General features: G+C 43.9%; 1 protein-coding gene across 5 annotated transcripts in view; it reads right to left on the reverse strand.

Annotated features, from left to right (window-relative positions):
• DEPTOR (DEP domain containing MTOR interacting protein) overlaps positions 1-22,629 on the reverse strand; it is an 83,463-nt gene that overhangs the window by 20,026 nt on the left and 40,808 nt on the right. For all 5 annotated transcript variants that reach the window (XM_083824101.1, XM_083824102.1, XM_083824100.1 and 2 more), the window contains 5 exons: positions 18,924-19,102; positions 5,058-5,243; positions 4,303-4,437; positions 931-1,001; positions 185-289 (listed from right to left, as the gene is read on the reverse strand). In XM_083824101.1, coding sequence (XP_083680227.1) covers positions 185-289; positions 931-1,001; positions 4,303-4,437; positions 5,058-5,243; positions 18,924-19,102 — 676 coding nt within the window. The remainder of the gene's footprint in view (positions 1-184; positions 290-930; positions 1,002-4,302; positions 4,438-5,057; positions 5,244-18,923; positions 19,103-22,629) is intronic.

A 22,629-nucleotide genomic window follows, 5' to 3' on the forward strand; every position in this document is an offset into this window, starting at 1 on the left:
GGACAGAAGACAAGAAACAGGAGGAGGGCAAAAGGTAACTGAAATCAACAATTAGAAATGCCTGAAACTGAAAGACACACAGCCCAGGAAAGAAGAGCACCTCTCACTGCCAAGTATGGGCAGCCCAAGACCTTCAATTAGAAGCCCAAACATCCCGGTAAAGCATCCCAGTTTGACCACGCACCTTCATGCCAGCTGCAGCCGCTGGCCCGCTGGGGTCCACAGCCTGGATGTGGCAGGGCTTGCTGCCCCGCACCACGAAGCCCCAGCCAACCGCGTCGCCGACGATCTTGAAGGAGAAAAGAAGGAGGTGAGCACTGGCCCCACGACACATCTAAATGGCTCAGGAAAACTATTTTTTAATTCCAACACATAGTAATGAACACTGTGTGATTATATTTTATCAAAGCCTGCGTACAGGCCGCTGTATCACATATGGGAAAGGCACTATGTCTTCTGGTTTCAGTTAATTTTTTGTTAAACTAGGAGGCTGCAGAAGGCAAGGCTTTCAATGACTAGGTTCAAAACTGTCTTTTCAGAAAGGCTTAAAATTAAAATTTCTGTCCCATCGTGGTCTAAGAAAAAGTATGCCTGAGTAGAAAACTTCAGTCTGGGTAGATAATCCATGCCTACAGCAAACACAGTACCAGGAGCACAGAGTTTAGATGAGTTTGTATAATAAAAATATTACTGGCTTTATGTAATTTCACACCCTATTTCAGTCAGCAGCACTACGCTGGCAGAAAGACAGGATAAACAAGTGCAGAATCAGACCTGAAATGTGTGGAAGTACTGATAACGGACTTCAGGATTTTAAAGTACAACCCTTAGCAAATGCAAATAAGCTCTAATTATCCCTTCAGAAAATGTCTGTTTGGATTACCTTACGCATACAACACACAGAAGTAGAGAAAAATACCAGAGACGTACCGTAAAAGTTTTTCTGACATATGGGGCTCCGGGCATCAAGAGCTCATCAGCAGTCACTGGTCTCTTTAGTACTGTAGGGGTACATAAATGAGTATTCAATATAAGCATTCCTCTCAAGTTTTTCCTAATAAATAAGACAAAATGTTGGAATATGTTATCTTTTTGGTGCCAAATCCCATACGCTCTTTGAAGTCTTGAGGTCTTGCTTGAAAGTAGCAGAAGAGCCAAAGAAAAGACTGCAGAATAACTCTGAGCACCAATGATGAGATCTTCGGAAAACTGGGGTGTTGAGGTAACAGACTTTGATGTCTGCAACTGGCATCCCCTAAACACTACCACGAACTTCAGAAATGGCTGTTCCTGTGTCCAGTGCAGAAGTGGCCAACCTCCCTGGAACGAAGCATCTTTTCTTGCAGGCTCCCTCTGCACTTTGTGTGCTCTCTGCTATTTCATCTGACTCAGTTTGGAATCCCAGAATTCAGTAACAAGAAAATTCTGAAGAAAGGTTATATTACATACAGGAAAGCTTGGTAACCTTTCCTCCATTGCCCAACCCAAGAAGTGAGTCTTTGTCCCTTCTGAATCCCCACCTTTTCCGCCAACTTTTTTTTTATTGCTTGGGGATGGGAGGTGATTTTCCCTGGAAGAAGGCAGGGAATGTTGGCATTGTCATGCAACATTGCTGCTGTTTGGTTCAGGTATTATCCCAACAAAGAGGTTTCTGCAATTGTAAGCACAGATATCTAATGCCCTCATATCCCGACATTCCCCGCTACTTTTCTATATTATGAATTAATTTTCCCCTGAACAAAGTAAACGCAATGTTCTGTCAAATCAGATTGATACCATACTGTATTTTTCTGTCTGTCAATGCTTTACAACACAGAGGGCAATGGGAAGCTATATGTTCTTCACTGCATTTGCCTGCTTCACCTTTCAAATTATGACTGCTCTTCCTTTAGTGATAAATGATTTTCATGATGTCTGCCTTTTAAGTCACAGGTGGAATATAAAATTTCTCCCAGATGGTATTCTGAAACATTCATGAATTTCTTAATGACGCTCCTGGGAGCAGGAAGAATTCTAGCACACAAACCAATAAGCATTTTTTTTCTTTCCCGTGGATTTTGACAAGCAGTCATTTAGCCAGAGTTACACTTTTCAGAGCATGCCTGTTCAACTTAAAAAACCTGGATCATTATGCTCAGTCAACAAATGAGAATCAGATAAATCATCCACACAGGACTCGCTTGCATGCCACCCTTCATTATACCCTCAGAAATTTTGTTTGATGATTGTTTTCCTACATGACTGGTCAAGTCATGACCTGTTTTTTTTTAAAGTCCTTGCCTGCAACAGAACTCAGCTGACAAGATGCCTGTCTTCTGTTTATTACTATACAATTCAGCAACATGCTCTGGTTCTGGATAGCAGGAAATTATTGGTGAAAAAAACCACTTTATAGTCCAGCAGAGGTTTAAGAATTCCTCCATAACATTTACATCTGACAGCCTTATGTTAACCTCTGCAAGATGGTGTGTAGATCTGTAGCTGTGCTACGGGAGAAATTACCCTAAGGGAGGTTGTGTTTAAAAAAATAAAACAATAATTTATGGAAGGGCAACATGAGCCTATCCTTTTTCTTTCAGTGTTGTGTAATCAGCTGCATTAAAATTAACTTGTTCTCACTGCTCATGGGTTGACACTTGCTATATAATCAGAACCATAAATGAATGGAATGGCTGGCATACTTCAGATAATGCACACATTTATGGACAGCACATGAATGCTGCTTTATCTGTCCCAGAAAATTTTCCAGGATGCAATTATGGTGTACTGGGGCCAAGGGCTCACCATACCAAACGTATCAGAGCATTTCTAGGTAGTATACCTGAGAGATATTTTGCCAAGGTACAGTACTGTGGCACTTTTCATAGAGGTGCAAACGTGTGGGAAGGTGGCACTGAGCACCCTGCAGCAGCTTACTCTGAGTGTGCAATGACCAACAGCACTGAGAGCGCTGCCCAGAAATGAACAGCAGGTCTCGTGTATGGGGTTATGGCTTCTGGTCATGCAATCACACTCAGTCCCTCAGCTGATTTTAATTTAGACCCTCGTCCTCAATTCCCAGCAGAGCTTAAAGAGAGGGAAGGAAATGTGCTAACAGCAGAAAGAGTATGTCCCTGTAACTACACCTGTGTTTCTGATGGCCACTCTGCACAACTGGGATGAAATGCACTTACTCATCTCCAGAGTGAATTGTCAGCGTTCTGAACAAGACTCACATAGTGCTTGACGCACTCTCTAGCAGTCCCTTTAAATGCCAGCATCCCTTTGAAGGAGAAGCTGACAGTCATCCACTGAAGCCTTCCGCAGATGTACAATGCTGCCCACACCATCAGCAGGGACCCAGCAGCCAGCTCCTTGCAGCGTGCTCATGTCTGTGCAAGACCACTGCTTTCCCACCTCCCTTTAGCAGGTTGTTGCACGGCGAAGCAACCCCCTCGCATGCCATGCACAATGGCATAGGTGTCCCCTCCTCCAAATGAGCAATAATCCCAAAAATGATCCCTTGCCCATCAGTTGTACACACCCCTCTGCCCAGAGCAGAACTGGGAATTTATACTAAATCCGAAATAGTAAGGAGCACAAAGGGCAACATGGACTTTGAACTTCAGGGCTCTTTCTGAGGGAAATAGGGAGGCTGAAACAACATCCATCCCAGTCTGTTTTCCCCTTCACAGATGTACAATAAGAAACAATTTTAACCAAGCTGTGGAAGAATGGGTGTGTTTAACCTTCCGGCATGGGATAGGAAATCCTTTCAAAAGGAAAATAAGCTTCACCACTACTTTTACCTTCCCAAACAAACCAGTGCAAGACCTAAACAAACGAAAACATTGACATGGTCTTTGACAAGCTCAAACAATGCTTCCTCCGGTTTTCGATGCTGCTGTTTTCTGAGCTGTGCTATTTCATAGTGGCCACTGGACAGTTAAACTCTCCCATGACTTACGCCGAAGGAATGTCTCGAGGAGGAGGCTTGAGTCGGCCCAGGGCTTGGCAGTGCAGAGGCGAAGCTGAGTCTCTGACTGCATGTCCTCCTCAGAGATAAATTGCAGCTCCAACCACAATTATAGGCTTGGTGCAGAGATTATGGGAGGCAGACGTCTGGCTTGCATTCGGCAAGACCTCAGGCTGGGTGATGCTAACAGTCCCCCCCGGCCTTAAAAACCCACGGTGCTGTGAATTTTTAATCTATCCTTGAAAAGATAAACCTAGACGTGACGTTAGGCATTCCTCACGTCCCCTTCTCCCCAGACAGATGCCGGTGCCTGTCGCCTGTGCATCAGAAGCGACGCCGGTGCTTACCAGATTTGGGGTTGCAGAGCACGGGGGGGCTGCTGCTGAGCGTCGGGCTGCTGCTGAAGTACCCGCTGCTGCCACAGCTGCTCATGCTGCTCCTCCGCACCGCCGACACGATCTTTATCTCCTTGGTGGGACTCACTGCACGGCCCGAGAAAACACAGGGAGAAAGGGAACCGGCGTCCATTATTCAATGAGTTTCTCTGGGTTCTTTAAGACACTAGCAATAAGCCATGCTTTCACCTTCCTAAGGGGTAAGCGTGTTGTACACAGAAGGGTCACTGCATGAGTATAACACCATAGCTAACACGGCAGCTGAACTGCTCCCATTGCAGGATTTTCTAGGAGGCATTTCAGTATAGAGAAATAAGTTTTTCTACTTCCCATTTATTCTTTCATTTCCTGCTTGATAGCATTGTATAGCAAACACTGCAGGATCCCTTCCCCTCATTTTTCTCAAAACCAGCATAGAATATATGGCAAATTGCTCTGGGCTTAGGGGGATTTAAATCCATTCTGTTTGATCGTGGACACTAATTTTTGACCAGAAAGAGAGCTGTTATTTATACAGGAGCAAAATCACCATAGAGAGCTACAGATTTGGTAAACTGAGCGAAAGCACAATCCCTGTGAACAGGGATATGTGATACCCTGTGCTTTTTTCAGATAAACACTGAAATCCCTCGCACAAAAAGGATGCTAAAGGATATTTAGCATCCCATGGAGTCACTCTACAGACAGCAGTAGAGTTGATGAGTCACCTGAGAGAAAACTGGTGTGTTTTCTGTTGTCATGGTTCTGCTTGCGCAGGCAAAAGGGGCTGTCGTGGCTTTCTGGCATCAGGCGCGACTTCTCAGTGAGCAGCTCCATTAACCGCCGCCGCCGGCGGAAATTCATTCTGCACTGGTAGAGCAAGTTGCTGTCCATAAAATGGTGCTTGTTGGACACTGGAAAAAGAAACAGATAGAGGCGATTGCTTGGTGGGACTGAAATCTAAGCGTACCTATCTGCCACGTGTGCCCTCCCGTGAGGAACAGACACTCACACCTCTTCCCTCCCCGATGCAGACTCAGAAAAGGGGCAAGGTGGCCAACTTCACCCAGGTGGCTTCAACAAGCACGTTTCTATGGGGTCGGTAACACAGCAGGAACTTCAGCGGCCGCAGCTGCAAGGCATCTTTCAGGGCACCTTGATTAATGGCAAGCACTCCTTTTTGTCGAGTGGAAGCGGAAGCACTCCATCGCTCTGTGACAGGCTGCGTGACGCCCCTCTCGGTGCACGCCGTGTGCCACGCGGAGCTGTGGTCACTGCACACCAGCCTGACGTCCCTCCCTCCCCTGAGCTTTGTGCCTCGATCGCAGGCGGCCCTGAGAAGCTGGGCGCCCTGCCTGCCTCCATCAGAGCCACGGGGCAGCAGAAAAGGGAGACCTGTGTATTTCCTCTGTCTTATCCACCACAGACACGGTGTCCCAGACACTTCCTGCATTCCGCTTCCTCTCCTTTGCACGCATACGCAAGGTTTGGGAACAGGCACCTGGCCAAAAATCGTTTCTAACGTAACGAGCAGAAATCTTAATTACTACCTGTTTTGACACTGAGAGCAGATCCCAGGTTGCTGCTGGACTGAGTGTGCCCACAGACTGCAGCCCGGCCGCAGAGTCTGCGTGGTCGCTGTTGCTGCTTCTCAATAGCGATGGGAAATGCAGCAGTTGGACCGAGCTCTGTGCCAGGTCCCTAAAGAGCTCTGACTCCTGCAGGGCTGGACTGCAGGAAGCTCTCCTGAGCAGCCCCTGCGTTAGCACTGCAGGACCCTAAATAGCTGCAGGAGACGTTTTGGCTGCATTCTCCCCGTCTTCACTCAGCTCCTCTGATCACGTTCCACAGAAATGACTTCCCGCAGCTGATCTTTCCCGTGAAGGATCTACGTTCTGGATTTACCCCGTTTAGAAATTGCATTTCTTCCAATATTGAATCACGAGGACTGGCGGGCTGTATGTATTTACATGTAACGTCTAAACAACACCACAGATACGCGCTCAGACAGCAGCCAAGCCTGAAGCTTGGCGAACATGACTCAGGCGTTCGGCCTCAGCCTCTGCCGCAGGCACTGCGCCGGAGCCTTGCTCTCAGCTCTGCCTGGCACCTGCGGTCCAAAAGCAGCAGAACCCAGGGTGCTGTGCCAGGTCTGCAGCCCTCAACATGCTCTTTGATCTCATCCCTTCTTTCACACCCCTCAACACGCTCCTTCTTCCTCTCACCCCTTCTGAATACCTTACAGTTTTGTAGCAGGAGCCTTGCATGATAGCCTTGCGAAAAAGGCTGTATTTAAACATGCACTTCCTCTGTCTTTTGACACCCGTGAGCTGGAGGAATACCCTCAGAGAGCCCAGACATCTTCTGCAGCAGCTTCTGGTCTCAGAGACCATATTCATTCCAGGGAAGTGAAGTAAGTTATCCTTACTTCCTTAGAAGAGGCCAGCCTAGCCGTGATGCTCAGGGCTCAGCCCTCCACACGGGCATCGAAGCTGCCATATGGGGTCAGACGGTGAGTCCCTCTTGCGGAGAAGCCTAGAGAAGCCAGTCTCTTGCTTGCCTGGGCCACTGCCAGAGATGGGACACCGCACAGATGGACCTTCTGCCTTTGGGACACGGGGAATAATCAGGACACAGGAGCTTCATGAACTGCATGTGCCTGTGCCCTGGCTGCCACGCTGAGTTTCTGCCTTGACTCCCACAGCATGGGGTAAGCTGCACGGCATTTTGCGTGGTGCTTTCCTCCTCCTTTGAAACTCTACCTTTATTTTTTCACGAATAAAGCAGAAAAGATGTGCCAGGCAGCCACAGTGCTTCAGGCACCATCTACACAACAGAGCGCTGGTATCTGCACTGGGTGATTCCCTTTGAGAGCTTCAGAAGAGCCAGTGCCACTTGGTTTTATTCAGCTTCATTGCGGGGCTGAACCTGTTGTTTCCTCAAATCAGCCATATGCAGCCACATGGCTTTGCTAAGTCCCATTTAGCACCGCAAACAATTCATTCGTGTGTCCTGACACCTTCATTATCGCAGGCACACACTGCTGCTGCGCTCATCGCTTTGGACATATATAGCATGCGGTACTATTAAGCAGCACTCGCTAACGATCACTATTTTTGAAGAACTGAAATAGAGGAGGAGAGATCTGGAGCCTTGCCTACATCCACAAAAGGATTTGCTGTCTGAGACAGAATTAATACGTTGGTGTTCCCAGGCACCACTCTCATTTTCAGACCACCGCCGCAAGTAAAAGTATTCTAGTAATAGAATACCGCAGGATTAGAATAACCTGATGCAAATATAAAATAAATTAAAAATAAATAAATAAGAACACTTCATTTTTTTGTGATGACATCTTAAAGAGTTCACTGAAACTTAAAAAGAAAAGCACTACTTAGTCAGCATGCTACTGGGGTTCATAATCTTAAATGAAAGGGGGCCCCACAAATACTCACCTGGAAGCAGAATTACTAACTGTTTGCCATATAAGAAATACCATCATGGTTTCTGATTCAATTTAAATATTATGACACTGCAGCTCTTAAGAAAAACAATTCTGTTCTGTTTGTGCCGTTAACTGAAGTGCCCTGACAGCCTTCAGAAATTATGATAATCAGAGATCAACACATGCTTGATTTGCAGGCACCATAAAGCACTCAAATTCTGGACTAATTACTGACCATGAAACCACAGAATATAACCGTTTTATACCATGATACTGGAGCATTTTAGAATAACAATATTTGTTTTGACTAAATATTGTAACATTACATGCTTACAATAGTGAAGCTTAGGTCTTAAATGGAAGTAACTGTTTTACTCCACGGAAGGGTGAATTTTTATGCAATAAATGAAGACAACTGTAAAAGATAAGAACAGTTACTGTATGTTGTAGAATACTTGTACGTGATTTGCACGATGAATGGCTTGTAGCCCCAGTGCTTAGAACAGGTAGTATCAATGCAGAATTTGGAGTGCTTGCTGATTTTCATAGTTTAATTCTTCATTTCTCCTGATAGTTCACATTTCATGTGAGGACGTTAGAACAACATTCTCAGTTTGCGAAAATAATGTATTTGTAGCACCACGTAACTTTATGCATATTCCTTGACTAAAAGGTAATATTTATGTACATTTAAGGAGAGGCTTAAAAAAAAAAAACAGGCATACGTAGCTCAAACCACCTCATTGTATACATCACCAAATAAAATATCACACCAAAATTACTGGTGTGACCTATGGGACTTTTTTTTTTTTTTTTTGAATCATCAACTTTCTGACTTACTCATGATATAGGATGAAATGTCAAAATGTCCATGCTGGGATTCTGGCTGAGTGTATTTGGCATGTTGTGAAAAAAGGGATGTCCAGACTACAGATGAGAAGAGGCTGAGGAGGGGGAAACAGGCACCAGTGCAGGCTGTCTCTGACAGACTCCTCGGATGGAGATGTGCGTGCCCTTGTCCCTGAGAAAAGCAGCTGACACAAGTCACAAGTATGTGACTACTGGGTACCGAGCACGCACAGAAGTTGGTTTTGTCACACTGTACACGACAGCCAAGAGGCAGCAGAGCAAGCAGTGTTCATTTACCTGCTTCAACAGCCAGCATTTTGCTGAAATCAGCAGAGAAAAGTGGGAGTGAAAACATTTTCAAAGCTGACAGCAGAAAGCTCAGAGGGCTGCACAGACTTGCTCAGGAGGGATTTCTTTAAAGGTAATTCAGAGGTTGTTACCTCGAGTGTTGACTCAGAGCTGCAGCAGATAAACTTGTCGTGGCTGACAAGGCTCGTGCTCCAAGTCCCTGTGCCTCTCGTGGAAGCTGCTCCCTCCAGATAGGGACTGACTTACCTACTTACTCCTCAGTTAGCTCACTGCCCTTCACAATGCAGCACAGAAAAGCAAACCCGCACCCATTTCGGTTTGTCTTAAAACGTCAGGCTGTGGCTGGCAAGTATCAGGACCTGTTTCTATACATGATGAGGGTGATGTTGTAAAGAGGAAGGTGGGGTGATTTTATGGGTTTTTCATTCCAGTTTAATTCACCAGTGCTCATGTGGCAACATGTTCACATTATGATGTGCACTTTATGAAACAGGGAGAAACTGTACCAAAGAGCATACGGTGACTGGCAACCTCCAAAATCATAAAAACGCACAAGGGAAGTTCTGGTCCAAGAGGGAAAGGCATGAACATTAACTCCAGGTCATGGATGTCAAGTTTGCAGGTATAGTCACAACCCACCAGTCTCATCTCCCACATACACAGGACACAAAATTTCTCCCAGAAGCAGAACTAAAAAATTACCTTCTAATCTCACAAAAATACAGTTTACTTTTACTCTAAAGCAGCCTGTAATGTCTGCTTTACTCTTCCCCTCATGAGCTGTCCCCATTACTTTCCCTGCCAGGCAATAAGTGCTAAACTCAAGGTTGAATGTGTTTAGCTTCTAATCCGTGGACTTCGTAACACCTTTGTTGGAAAGTTACATAAGGTCTTGTCAGAAACCTTTGTAAAGAAGTCTGTGAAGTTATGGAGCCAACTCTCAAACATCTTTGATCAGCTGAATAAATAATACCCCTTAAATTCAGGCTTATTCTTCACCCTTCCTCCAGTTCTCCTCAGAGCTTCTTTATCCTTCCTAAAATACGGATCTCAGAGCATGCTCATCGTTCCTCTTCCTCTTCTTTTACTTACAGTTGTCCTTTTGTACATCTCAGCCTACAGTAATAGTTACTACAACCGTACTGTGCTAACAGCATCAGCTGGGAACCATTTGTGTAGGTGCCCTGTGTGTCCTCCTTCCCCTGCTCAGCATTGCATCATACCAACGAACAGGGCTGGTATTCTCATTTCCTAGGTGTACTACTCTCTATTCAGTTATATGAACACACACCTCTTTTTGGATGATGACCGACAACAACAGGTTAATTTACAGAGTCCAATTATTTGTTTGCTGCCTCATTTATCCATAGAGTTTGAAAACTTCGTCAGCAAAGCTTTTAGATGATCATTCCATATTTGCTTTACTGTTAAGAAAAGAAAACTCAGACTATTTATTTTGGCATTTCTCAGACTGTGAACACCTAATGTTGCAACTTTGGCAGTTCTTGTGCCTGGCTGCTTCACAGTTTCTGTCCAAATATATGAAATATAAACTGCAATGTCCACGCAAATCTTCTTTCAGCTTCCGATTCTGCCATAAAATCTTGGGAAATGTGCAGGGCTCAAACAGCCTTTTCTTCTGCAAGGAGACTGATGCACAGCAGAGATAAAAATATTAGCTTTACATTGATTTCATGGAACTGAGGAGGCTTCAGAAAGTACAAAAGCCTATTTTAATAAATGGTGTGACTCATGCCTTAAAAATCAAGCCATTTTCATAACTGGCTCTTTCCCCAAATCCCTCCCACAACCTCAATTCCCCGTGATTTTTAGGGCTGATAATCTGCACATCTCCAGCGTGGTGATTAGTGTTTTCTACCAGCTGAATGCTGCAGATCCCAGCAGACAGTGGGCAGTGATGTACCCCAGCTGATCTGCATGTTCCCAGAAACATGAAGCCATCACTCGCTGATAGCTAGGGCATCCATGGCTGCTTTGTGTCAGGGAGCGGTGGGAAGGAGATAGAAGTTCCCCGAGGAGCCGATGAGCAGTTCTCCTCAAGACAGCAGAGGACAAGATCAAGTGTGTGCTTGTTTGTTTGGGTGAGTGTGTGCGTGTGCTGGGGTTAAGAGGCGAGGTTAGAAAAGCATTAGCAAAGTACACAGAATTCTCAGCGCTGCTATGTGAGGTCTTTTCCTACTTGAAGACACAAGCAGCACCGAACCCTTCCCAGCAGCGCGCAGCGTATTTCCAAGCCCTTCAGCGTAAGACAGCGATCCCATTTTATCCTTAAGTAGACTGTATCTTCATACTGAGGTAGTTCGCTCTGTTAAAATAGAGTTAAGCCCAACCCAAAGCTGCGGGTCCCTTCTGGACCTTCCCCACTACCGGCTGCAGTGGTTTGCCCCTTCCCACAGCACGTCTCAGAAGACCATGCCAGTTTTGACCTCTGAAGTGACAGGAATTTACCCCCAAAGAGTTGACATTGTACTGAAAACAAGTGGAGGGTGATGAGAAACATCATCAATGCGATGTGAAGCCCTCAGACCAGCTGTGGGAGGGAGGGACGGGGGCTGCTGGTTGCCCTGAGGGAGGGCATGGCCGGGCCGGCGGGGCTCTGCCGCTCCTTCTGGCAAGGCCTCGGCTCCAGCCCCACGGCCTTTGCTCCCTCACTCCCCTCTCCTAAGCAGAACTGGTGTTTGGAAGGGAAGGAAACAAAACAACGCTGCAAAACAACAGTTCCTTTAAAAAAAAAAAAAAAAAAAGAACCTCTCTGCATGGATAGCACACAGCTTGCTGCGCTGATCTCCTCAGCACCTCGGGCCTTTTGCCAGCTTGGTTTCTGCCTCTTGCCAGAAAAGCAGTGGAAGTGCGCGGCCACTTTGGCTCGCGTGGGGCTTGGACAAGCCTGCAGGCTTGGAGGAGAAGGTGAGCTGCTCGTCCTGCAGAGCTTCTTGCTTTCAGCATGTCCTCGCCCCCGCTCAGCGCTGCCACCCCGGTCACACAGCACTGCGGCTCCTGCCCCACCGCTCCTGCTCTCCTGCCCTTCACCAGCGCACGTGCAGCCAACAGAGAATAAATGACACTTTAATCTGCACTGGACAATGCTTTTCCCACTCCTCTCAAAGGCTTCCTGTTTTTCTAAAGCTAATCTGGCTTCTGCAAATGCATTTTCATAATGGCACCTATTCAGGTTAGTTTCCTTTTACACATTGATGAATTCCACCTGCTTGGGGCTCCCTCCCGTCAAGGCAGAGGGACTACAATGCCCAACGAGCAGACAGCCTTCCATCTCCGACTCCTTGCACCATATAAACATGACACTTGCATTTCCACCTTTTATGAATGCGTATGTGCTGCGGAGACTGTAGATAAGCCCACCTGTGAATGCACTCACTCTGCATGCACTCACTCTTGGCGCTGCAGCTGTACTATGTGGGATTGTTTTCACATTTGGATTATGAGGAGTTCGCTGGGAGCAGACAATGGATCTAAGTTTGAACTGCTACAGTTTCCACTGAGCCTGCTGTATAAAACTGTAAGGCAGATCCTGAGGCTGAAGTACAAAATGCAGAGAGCTGTTCCATCTCATCCCAGCAAAGGGTGAAGCCAGTAAGCATGTCCTACGACTGACAAGTGTCCAGAGAAAAACTGTGATATAGAGAACCATGTCTCCTGAGCTATTGCAATGAAATGCAGTATATTCATGTAGCGAAAAAACAGTCTAGACAACTTTTATCCTGCCTTCAAAGCATAAGGTTTACAATACACAGGTGTCAAAAGTTCCTCGGGAAATGAAATACACCGAGTCTCCTGCTCCTATTAAAGCGGTGTGTTCTGCTCAGTGCATTAGCATTTCATTTTAGCTGCCTTAAAATAGGTATGCGGAAAAATGTTTCTAAATGCACTTTGTCTTTCCAGTAGGTTTGCAACCTATTTGCAGTCTATTTTCAAATACGCGCTCCTTATTCTAGAATGAAAAGCCAGTGTTGAATCACACTCATTTCAGCAGCCTTTTCAGTTTGTATATGAGGATTTATCATCTTTAATTTAGCAAGTTTACAGAACACAGCCAACTGCTTTTCTCTGCTTCCAAATAAAGTATGGAAAGTACAGTCTGTGGCAAGGGAAGCAGAAGATGAAAAGGCCCATCTGGGTATCTTTTTTATGTTGCAGCTGTTAAGAACTGAAACCCATTCTCTGACAGAAAAATAGAATTCGGTAGTTAATATGAAAAGGCATGTTCATGTGTTATTTCCCTAATGTATAGACATGTGTGGCTCTTTCAAAAAAAATAAAAATAAAATAAAATAAATTCCTGCTTTAGATAAAGACAATTGCAAGGAGAGCACAATGAAGAGCTGACAGAATAGGAAGTTGGAAGATTATATACTCGTGTGCAAAGTTCTTATTCTCTTACATTTCTACCGGGGCAAAATCATGAAAAAATGCAAAGTTGTCTGCAGGTTTAGCAAAAGCAGCTGAATTACTGTAGGTGAGGTCGCTGTCCATATTCATGGGGACTACCACGGAAGGACTGCCATACAGATAAAAAAAAAAATTAGTGACACTGCCCGGCATCATCGCAGGAGGAACCAGGCTAATAATAGAAACAAAGTTATGCTGGAGGACTTTAAAGCCTAACTGAAGGCTTGAGTTTTACTGAGACAAATCAAGGCACAACCTGTAAAAGTAAAATCTTTTACAGTTTTTAGTACTATGTAGAATGGACTATAGGACTATACAGACTAAATGCTTTTTGGACTATACAGAATAAATACTTGGATATTTCCAACAGCTGCAGGTGTTAGATCAACCATATAAATGATATAAAAACCCATGTGTTAACTTTGGAGGAGGAAATCTATGACCACTTAAGACAAGGATTTAGGGGATGGTTCAATGGCACTTGTAAATTGCTCACCGAAGTCGGTATTTCCAAGCATAGGGTTTCCAAAGAGAAATCTCAAATTAAGGAAGAATTTCACATAAACGTATTCACAGTATTTCACATAAACGGCAAATTTTCACTCATGAAATAAGAAATGTCAACTAATCATAAGCATTTGAGTATATAAAGTAAATTTAACAACTCGATACAATTTACAGAAATTTTAGGTGAGAAAGGAACACTTCTCAACAAAAGCAAAAGAAATAAATACATTGTTAGATATCTAATCTAATTCCACAATTTAAAGAACTTTCAACCGCATCATACATCTTGATGTATAAAACTAAATGCAGTGATCATCTTGTTCAGGGCAATTTTGCTTCACAAAGGTATGCAGTCCTTGCAGAGAAGAGGGAAAGTTAAGTACATGTTTTAAGACTTCTCTGCAGAGACAGGGAGATAGCATGTGTCAATATTTACTGTTCTCATTAAGTCACTACAAAATGTTTGTTTTCACCTCTGAAAGTAATTTGCACAGTGGAGTTGTGCTGATAAAGGATTGACGCTTGAGAGGTGGCAAGCACCTGCTTCTGTGCTGAGCAGAACATACGCATGCCTTGGTCTCACCGGGTCTAGCCAAGAGCAATTAGCTCAATTAAACTTTTTTAGGCTGAAAGGTATTGCAACTGGGGGTGAAGAGGGAAGGACGTAGATCATATCTGGGACATCTTAACGCATGTTTTCTATCATTATAAAATCCTAGCACTAATCAGATATTTCAAGCAAGGTATCTGCTAGCCAGTCACCTCCTGGAGAGATTTTCCCACCCCTCAGTCATTTAGGAAAGCGAAGTCCATGTCATTTTCAACACCCATCACATGTGTTCCTCTGCTGGTCTAGGGCTGGGAAGCTGCATCCGGAGCCGCTGTTGACTCACGCAGCAGGTAGGGAGCAGCGGGCAGCGATGGGAACCACCCCTCGCTGAATCGTGCTGCAGTCGCTGCCTAGGGAAGGTGCTGGGCAGATGTCAGATCCACCGCGTCAGAGAGGAAATAACACAAAGCACATGCGCTCAAGAGCAAGAAGCAGCTTGGAAAATAGCAACAGCGAAAGAGACAGAATGTGACTTGGCACGGGAGGACGAGCGCTGCTGCTCCGCCACGCACCTCTCGCAGGCACACACTGCGCTGCGTGCCCTGCAGGACAAGCACTCTGTATCTGCACACCACAACATGCTGAAAAGGATTTCAAAACGTTTGGCGGCTGCCACAGAGGAAATGCAAATACCCATCTTGAGAAGATGCTGAGAATGGATAACTTACTCTTACTGGTATTAACCAGATTTTTAAAATGGAAAGTGTTTATCCCTTGAGTTTCCAGACCTTAAACTTTTCTGCAAGATGTACAGATGTTTCTTCATCCCCCAGCTTCTGTACCCAGAGAGTCCTGGAAGGAGGACGAGAGGACTTAATCTATGTCAGTGGTTCTCTGCTGCTGGGGCTGTAGGTGCAGGGTAAGTGCTGCAGGAGATGCCATAACCGACTAGCATGAGCCAAAAATGATGCCAGAAAGAGCCCTGTGCATACCCTCATTCCTCCTTGGATATCTCAGTATCCCTGTTTTCTAGACTGAGCAAGGTCTGTGACTGTGTGTGGCTGCTCATGCCGTTCTTTGCCTGCCCCCAGCCCACCCTTGCTTTGGTCTGATCTACCCCAGTGCCGGCAGACAGCTTTCTTCATCTCTTGCTGCATGTGAATTTTGACCACAGTAGTTAATCTGTCCCACTCTTTCCCTAGGAAGAAAAACTAGGAAAGATCCGGTCTCCTTGGAGGAAATTCTTACCTGTTAATTCTACAAAGCTCTGCGTATCTCGCTCACCATACTAGAAATTGGCTTTCACACAGCTGAGAAACGTGTTCTGTGCCCCTTTTGTCCTTGCTGTTCTTGAACGCCCATAGCCCTGTTTATAATTCCTCCCACAGTCATCATTCCTATATTCTGGCAAAGACCATCAGCGTTCACAATGCAGAATAATAACTACTGGCAATTACCCTGCCAATGCAAGCCATGAAGAAACGTACAGTGCACAATACGCTGCTACCTATAATGGTTTTATTCCACAGTACCTGGGGGTACCAGCCCCTAGGAAAGGACATCTGGCTCCTATTTCTGAGAACAGCGGTTTGTGGGTTATGATTTGTATGCACCCGTGGAATTTTTGAAGGAAGCAATTCAGAACTTAAGCACATTTCATCATTTTCATTTATGGCAGGGGAAATATGTATAGTTATACATGCCCGAAGAGATCAGGAGGATTATTTTTAAACTGAAACCTTTGATGTTTTTACAGCATTTATACAATTCCTCTTAAACCAATGTTTTCCTTTTTAAAATTAGCATCAGTGTTTGTTTCCTGTGTGAAACCTGGTTTGTGTCTGACCAATTAAAGTGAAGACAAATGTGACAGGAAACTGTTTTGAATACAGTACCTCAGCTGCAAAATATAACTTTTCTGAGTAATTGAAATGAAAGTCAGTATCAGTAAAAATAAATTGCACAATTCGGTTGTGGCTGGAAAATTACTACTGAGACTGGCAACTTGATACAACTATTTCTATTACTTTCTATTGCATTAGGCAAGGCAATAAATACTTAATAAGAATAGTAGAGCAAGTTTTATTTTATTCCACATTGTGCATATCAAACAATACTGCTAGCAAAAGGTTGCCTTTAGGGCAGGAAAATGTTTCATTCTCCATGCCTCTGCGGTCGAGATCCTTTCTGCTGGCTCTGCCAAAAAGGATGCCAATTAGTGTCGAGTAACATTTTGGTACTGCTGATGCAATGCACAACAAAGGGAACATAGTATGGACTTGCTGTACTAAGAGATCAAAAATACCACTTCTATTCTGGTAATTGGACCTAGAGTTCAGTGAGAGGGAGAACAAGAGAACACTACTCCTGCCATTCCATGGTTTACATCCCCAGTTTGGTACCAGGAAGTCTCATTTCAAGATCGCCTGTTAGAGGAAGGTGACATTGTATAAACCTTCAAAACGCACAGATCGTAGCCAGATGCTCAGGTGAATCCCTCACCAGCTGTGTTAATTCCACTTGCTCTGTCACCAATATTCCTCATGCCATCTAGACAAATTGCTTCTGTGAAATCCAGAGGAGAATGAAATCTGTTTAGAAGCGTGCACAAAGCATGTTCACTGGCGGAGATAAATGTCAGGGACATTATTCAGTTTTATTGTACTTCCAGCTTCCCCAGCGGGTCCCACTGATCTGCCTCTGCCCATATAAAAGCAGAGTGAGGAAGATGACGGTACCTCGGAGAGAAGGCCACTTCACTCAGCAGTCAGTCAGTTCCCAGAATCCCTTCTTGTGGTCGCTTCATGAGTTTCAGATCTAACAGAGTGCTTTGCATATGATGCTGACATCCAAAGAGGATGGGCAGGGGATAAAACTGACCAAAGCAATCCCAAGTGGTAAGCAGTGACAGCATTGCTCAGGAATACCCCATAGAAATCCTGCTTGACAGGGACAAAACGACTTCCATGACAATGGCACTGCTGATCATTTGCCATAGTTTAACGAGAACAATGTTTGATCTGCAATGATTAAACCTGACTTTCTTAGCTTTGCAGAGATTTCAATAGAAAAGTAAATCCAGCTTCACACCATGTATTAAGTCGTGACTTTATTTCCTCTGCAAAAATGCCAACATCAGCATAAACCTGTCTTCTTTTTTTCTTTTTTTCTTTTTTTTTTTTCAGGGATGTTTATTATGTGTATAGTACACAGAAGATGCTCAGGTAAAAATAGGAATTAGATCACTGCTGCTATAAAGAGAAGGAGTGGAATATCTTCCCTTAGTCAAGCCCCAAGCAGTTGGCACCCTATAAATCATAGGAAGCACAGGGGTAATTATAGAACTGGAAGCTGATTACTGTAAACATTCAGAAGTAGCTCCTAGTAAGTGGAAACTAAACATAATGTGAGCATGATCACAGTCATGAAGGAACCATGCAGGTCACTATACCCCCATTTTTTCTCTATTCCTTAAGACTAGGTTATCTCACAAAGCAACAAGCAAGAGAGTCAATCTAGCACCTTGTAGTTTAACAGCCTGTTAATACTGTGAATTTTGTTCTCTGTCAGAATTAGCGTTGATTTGACAACACGCTGATCATAAGGATCTGATTACTTTCCTGCTTGCATTAAGCAACACTGCTAGCAGCTTCTGCCAGTAGGTTCTGCCACCTTCCAGCACCCCATTTGTCACTCTCACGGGTGCTGCTGTTGCCTTTGTGGTGGAAAACGCCCAGTCAAAGAAGTCCAACCTGCACTGAAATTAGATGATGTCAACACATGAAATGGGTTTTAATGCCGGGGGTGTTCATTTTGTCACTCTTGGGGCCACAGAGAGAGAAAACTGTCTCCTCCACCTTTAATACAGGGACCTTAGTGAAGGTGCAGCCACAGTGAGCTGGACCGTGACAAAGTGTCAGATTCCTGCCTCAGAGGAGTCAGACCTCCAGGACCAACACCACAACACTTGAGCTGAAAGCGATACCCTCTTTCTTACCCAAACATACCAGCATGATTATGCAACATGACCAGGAGGGAAGCTTGCTTTCTGACATCAGATTGTGCTCTGCTCCTGCCCTCAAATACTGTATCTTCTTGAGATACAAGTAGGAAGATACACAGAACATGTAGTTTTTACTCTACATAAAGAATGTAGCTTATTTGTGCTTCTAATCCCTATCTGATCCTTACAAAGCTATTTACCTCAATTATAATTACTGCTGATAACAAGTTCTACAAGTTAATTACTCCAAACATAAGAACGTTCTTTTTCATCCACACACTTACATAGTCATTATACAATCCCAAATTCTAGTTTTCATCTCTATGTGAGGCAGAATTTTCAGAACTAAGACAAGTTTTGAAAAAGCCACCCTTATGTTAAACAACTCCTACCTAAAGTTATCAAGAATACAAACATACAATGCCTAGAAAGACCACATAACTTTACCTGAAGAAGGCACCACAAAAAGCATAACTTTTGCCACCTGGCAGTAAGTGTCTCACCGTGCTGTATAATCCCATGCTCCAAAAGTCTGCGGCCAAGCTGCTCGGCTTCGGTCCTCGTCGTGGCCTCTCCTTCCTGGATGAGCCAGTCAATGAACTCTGATGCCACAAAGGTCCGCTCATACTTGACTCCTTCCTCTTCCCTGGCTTGCAAAAGAGTATTTTCAGAACTCATCAACCTGGTAGGGAAGGGAAAAAAAAACGATAGGGAAAATGATGCTTCAGGAAAACAACTCCAGATCTATTCTGGCAAATCTCACTGATACCAAGCAAAAAGATGTGAACCTAACTTATTAAATCTTCCCTCAAGCTATCAATCGAAACTTAGTATGGGAATTATAGCAGCTCAGTCGGGAAATTTAGGCTTTATATACCTATATGAAGTTAAAGCTTTCTCTTTTTCCCTAAAAGAAAACAAGGTTCTTCAGCTTTGGATTTCCCATATTTAGTTCTTTAGCTTCTCTGAAAGTTAACATATAATTGACCTCAAAATAAAATCAGCCTAAAAGCACCAAGTTATAGCTAATGTGTTCAAAAATTCCTAATTAATTTTTACAGTCAGCAGGACTATGCCCCCAAGTCATTTAGATGGTTTTGAAAATTCTCCCTGTAAGCTTTAAAACAGCTGCAGAAAAATTCAAGAGGAAGAAAAAAAGGCAGCTCTGTGGTCTGGATGGTTGGTAAATATTTGGCTCCCACCACTCCGCGATGCAGCTGCAGCCAGTGAAATTGTACACCTGAACACATTTTGACATTGGAGATAATCTCTCAGTTTGCCCTACACAAGAGTTAAGAACATTACGAGGTGTCTCCATATCTCCATGCAATTGGCACATATATAACTTAAAAACACTAGGAAAATTCTTCTCCATTCAAGGCACCTAAACAAATGATGCAATATAAAAACAAAAGGAAAAAGAAAAAAAAAAAAGCCTCATTATTTTGTTAATGCAAAAATAAGGTTGACATTTTGGAGGAGAAGAAATGAGAATCAGTCTCTTTTAATACAGAACCGCACTTTTTTGTTGGGAGACTGAGAAACACAGCCTCTTTATTCATTAATGTAATTATTATTCATAATTATTTTATTTACTATAGGCTAAAGGTAAGATTTTCAGAACAACAGTTCAAGAATGGCTTGTTTGAGTTTTTTTCCATGTAAGATTGTAAGTCTCCTCCCCTCACCAACTATTTGGAAATTAAAGGCACAACTGGACCACAATGTGAAAACTCCAAAAGCTCTTGATCTTTGCCCTTCTTATCAGAAAACTGAATTTCATATAAACCCATACATGAGTGATCACTTTCTTAAATTGCCAGTATGCCCAGAACTGATGGAAATCATGGGAAGTACAATAAATATATAACTTCACCTTTTTTTGGGGGCTTCTGAATTCTGAAGTCGGGCATCAGAAATAGAGAACACAGAAGTTTCATTTGAAATTACAGTGAAGAGGTTTGACGGGACCTGCCCCTTGTTATTTCACCTGAAGGATTTATTCCAGTGACTTTAATGAGAGCTAACCAGAAGCCAGGGCTGGCTGGATCTGACCCCAGGCAGCAGATCAGCAAACCAGGCAAAGGCTGCTCTGCCACAGCTGCAGCTGAGTGGCAGATATAATGAACTGCTCCTGTCCACGTCGGTGTGTCGTTACCAACACCTCTGAGCTGAGTAAGGATGAAGAAAGTCAAAATTAGCTGAATTCAGGGATGGGGTCAAAAGCACGAACGTGTATCATGGGCGACAAGATACTGACTCCAGAACTCTTGCAAAGGTTTTATTCTTTTTCATATTTTTATTTGCCTATGCATGCATGCAAGGCTTAGCTCTCTGTCCCAGGCTAACCACACCTGATTTGGAGAGAGCTCCAAGAGACCATCTCTAAATGTCTCTCGTTCACCAAGCTTTTTTTCCCCATGAGAAATAAAAAGCAAACCCAAAGCTCGTGTCTTTTATACCATCTGCTGCATGGTTACCCAGAACTGGTTGCCCAGGCTCTGCGGGCACCAAACAAAAAATCCTGAGGATTGTGTTAATTGTTCTTTGATGAGCTTATAATTAGTTGACCAGCTCATTGAAGCACCAGATAGAGAGGTCCTTGAAAAAGTGATGCTAATCATTAGATTTTTACAGCCACAAAAGAAATCTGGAAAAATATCAAGTGGAAAAACACTCAGCTTGACATTTCACACCCTTCTGCATGTGCCCAGAATAGCACTGCAAAGGATTTGGACTTGTGAACAAACAGACACGGCAAATTGACAGTTTCACAAACCCAGAAACAGCAATCCACTGCTAACTGAAGTAAATCACTGTAACGCCACTGCTGTCAACAGAAGTGTACCAATTTCCATCAGCCAAAACCTCGCCTGGCATTAGCCAAAATTGGAAACTGCCTCTCTCTCTTCCATTTTCTGTGTGTTTCAAAAAACATGAGACCGTTTATGTCAAAACCTATTATTTGTTACAACTTGTGTTAACCTACATGAAAGGAATGTATTTAGCCAAACACAAAACATTTCAGAAGATTTTTTTTTACTTCGTTTTATCTAAATAACTGCACCAATGGATAAATGTAAATTAACCGCTGATGAGGTAAAATGAAAGTGATTCAAAGAACACGGTCTCAAAATTATCTGAATAATTTCCTGAAATTAAAACCATAAAATCGCACTTTTCACTGTGAAATCTAACTGAAAGTTGAAGCTGAAGTCAATGTCATGAGATGACTCGTAGCTCCTAAAACTGACTGCACCAGAAACACTACAATCCTGCGCGCCTGACCTAAACCTACGAGAACTGCAAACATAATAAAAATATGGTGCCTACACAACTTGAACTTAAAAAAAAAAAAAGAAACCCAACTATGAAAGGTCTGTGTTGGATTTATGTAAGACTTGTAGGGAGGGTTTTGTTGAACAGGAAACATGCTTATCTCATCCAATCTCTTTGGCCAGTCCTGCAGAGTACGAAAACTGATACCATCCTTGGGTCTAGTGAACTGTTCTCGAATTTTCAGGAAGACTTAAAGCGGTAGGTAATCCGTTAGGTTTCATGTGTAGTTATAAACCTGAAACTCAAAGCACTTTCACAGAAAGGGTTACCAAAGTTTGCACTGATGTGCAGGGAATCTGAGCTGTTTGATGATTTTCAGTGCAAATGAAGGGAGGACAGGGTCAGAGACTGATTTTAAATCTTCTAATCGGGCACCTACAACCACCAAAGGCATTCATGATAGGTACGGGAGGTAATGCCATAGAGAGGACAGTACAGGCTACAAGGAGCTCTGTGGTCACATAGAAGGGGGACAAGGAAAGGTTGCTCCTCAGCTTAGAGACAGACCTGATGGCCCATGTTCCAGTGAGAGCACAAGGCATCTACCCCTCACTGCCGTCTGAATGCTGGGAACTTGCCTAATGCATCCCCTCCTCCGTCCATGCAGCAGTCTGCTCATCCTCCTAAATCATATTGCTCATTTTACCCATCGAGGGTAAAAATCTGCGTGAAAGGTGTTGGACAACATCTGCAATGTTTGGCAAGCACAAGCTACTCTGGCTTCTGAATGTAACGGTACTCCAGCCCTGATGTGATGGGTGGGGAAGAGCAGGAAATAGTATTACAATGTGCGTCTTAAACGAGCAAAGCCTAGTGAAGACCAGCAACACCTAAAAAACTTAGATACATTTCAAAATCATCTTGGCTGCA

This window comes from Anser anser (genome assembly GCF_964211835.1).
Source record: "Anser anser genome assembly, chromosome: 2".
Classification (NCBI taxonomy): domain Eukaryota; kingdom Metazoa; phylum Chordata; class Aves; order Anseriformes; family Anatidae; genus Anser; species Anser anser.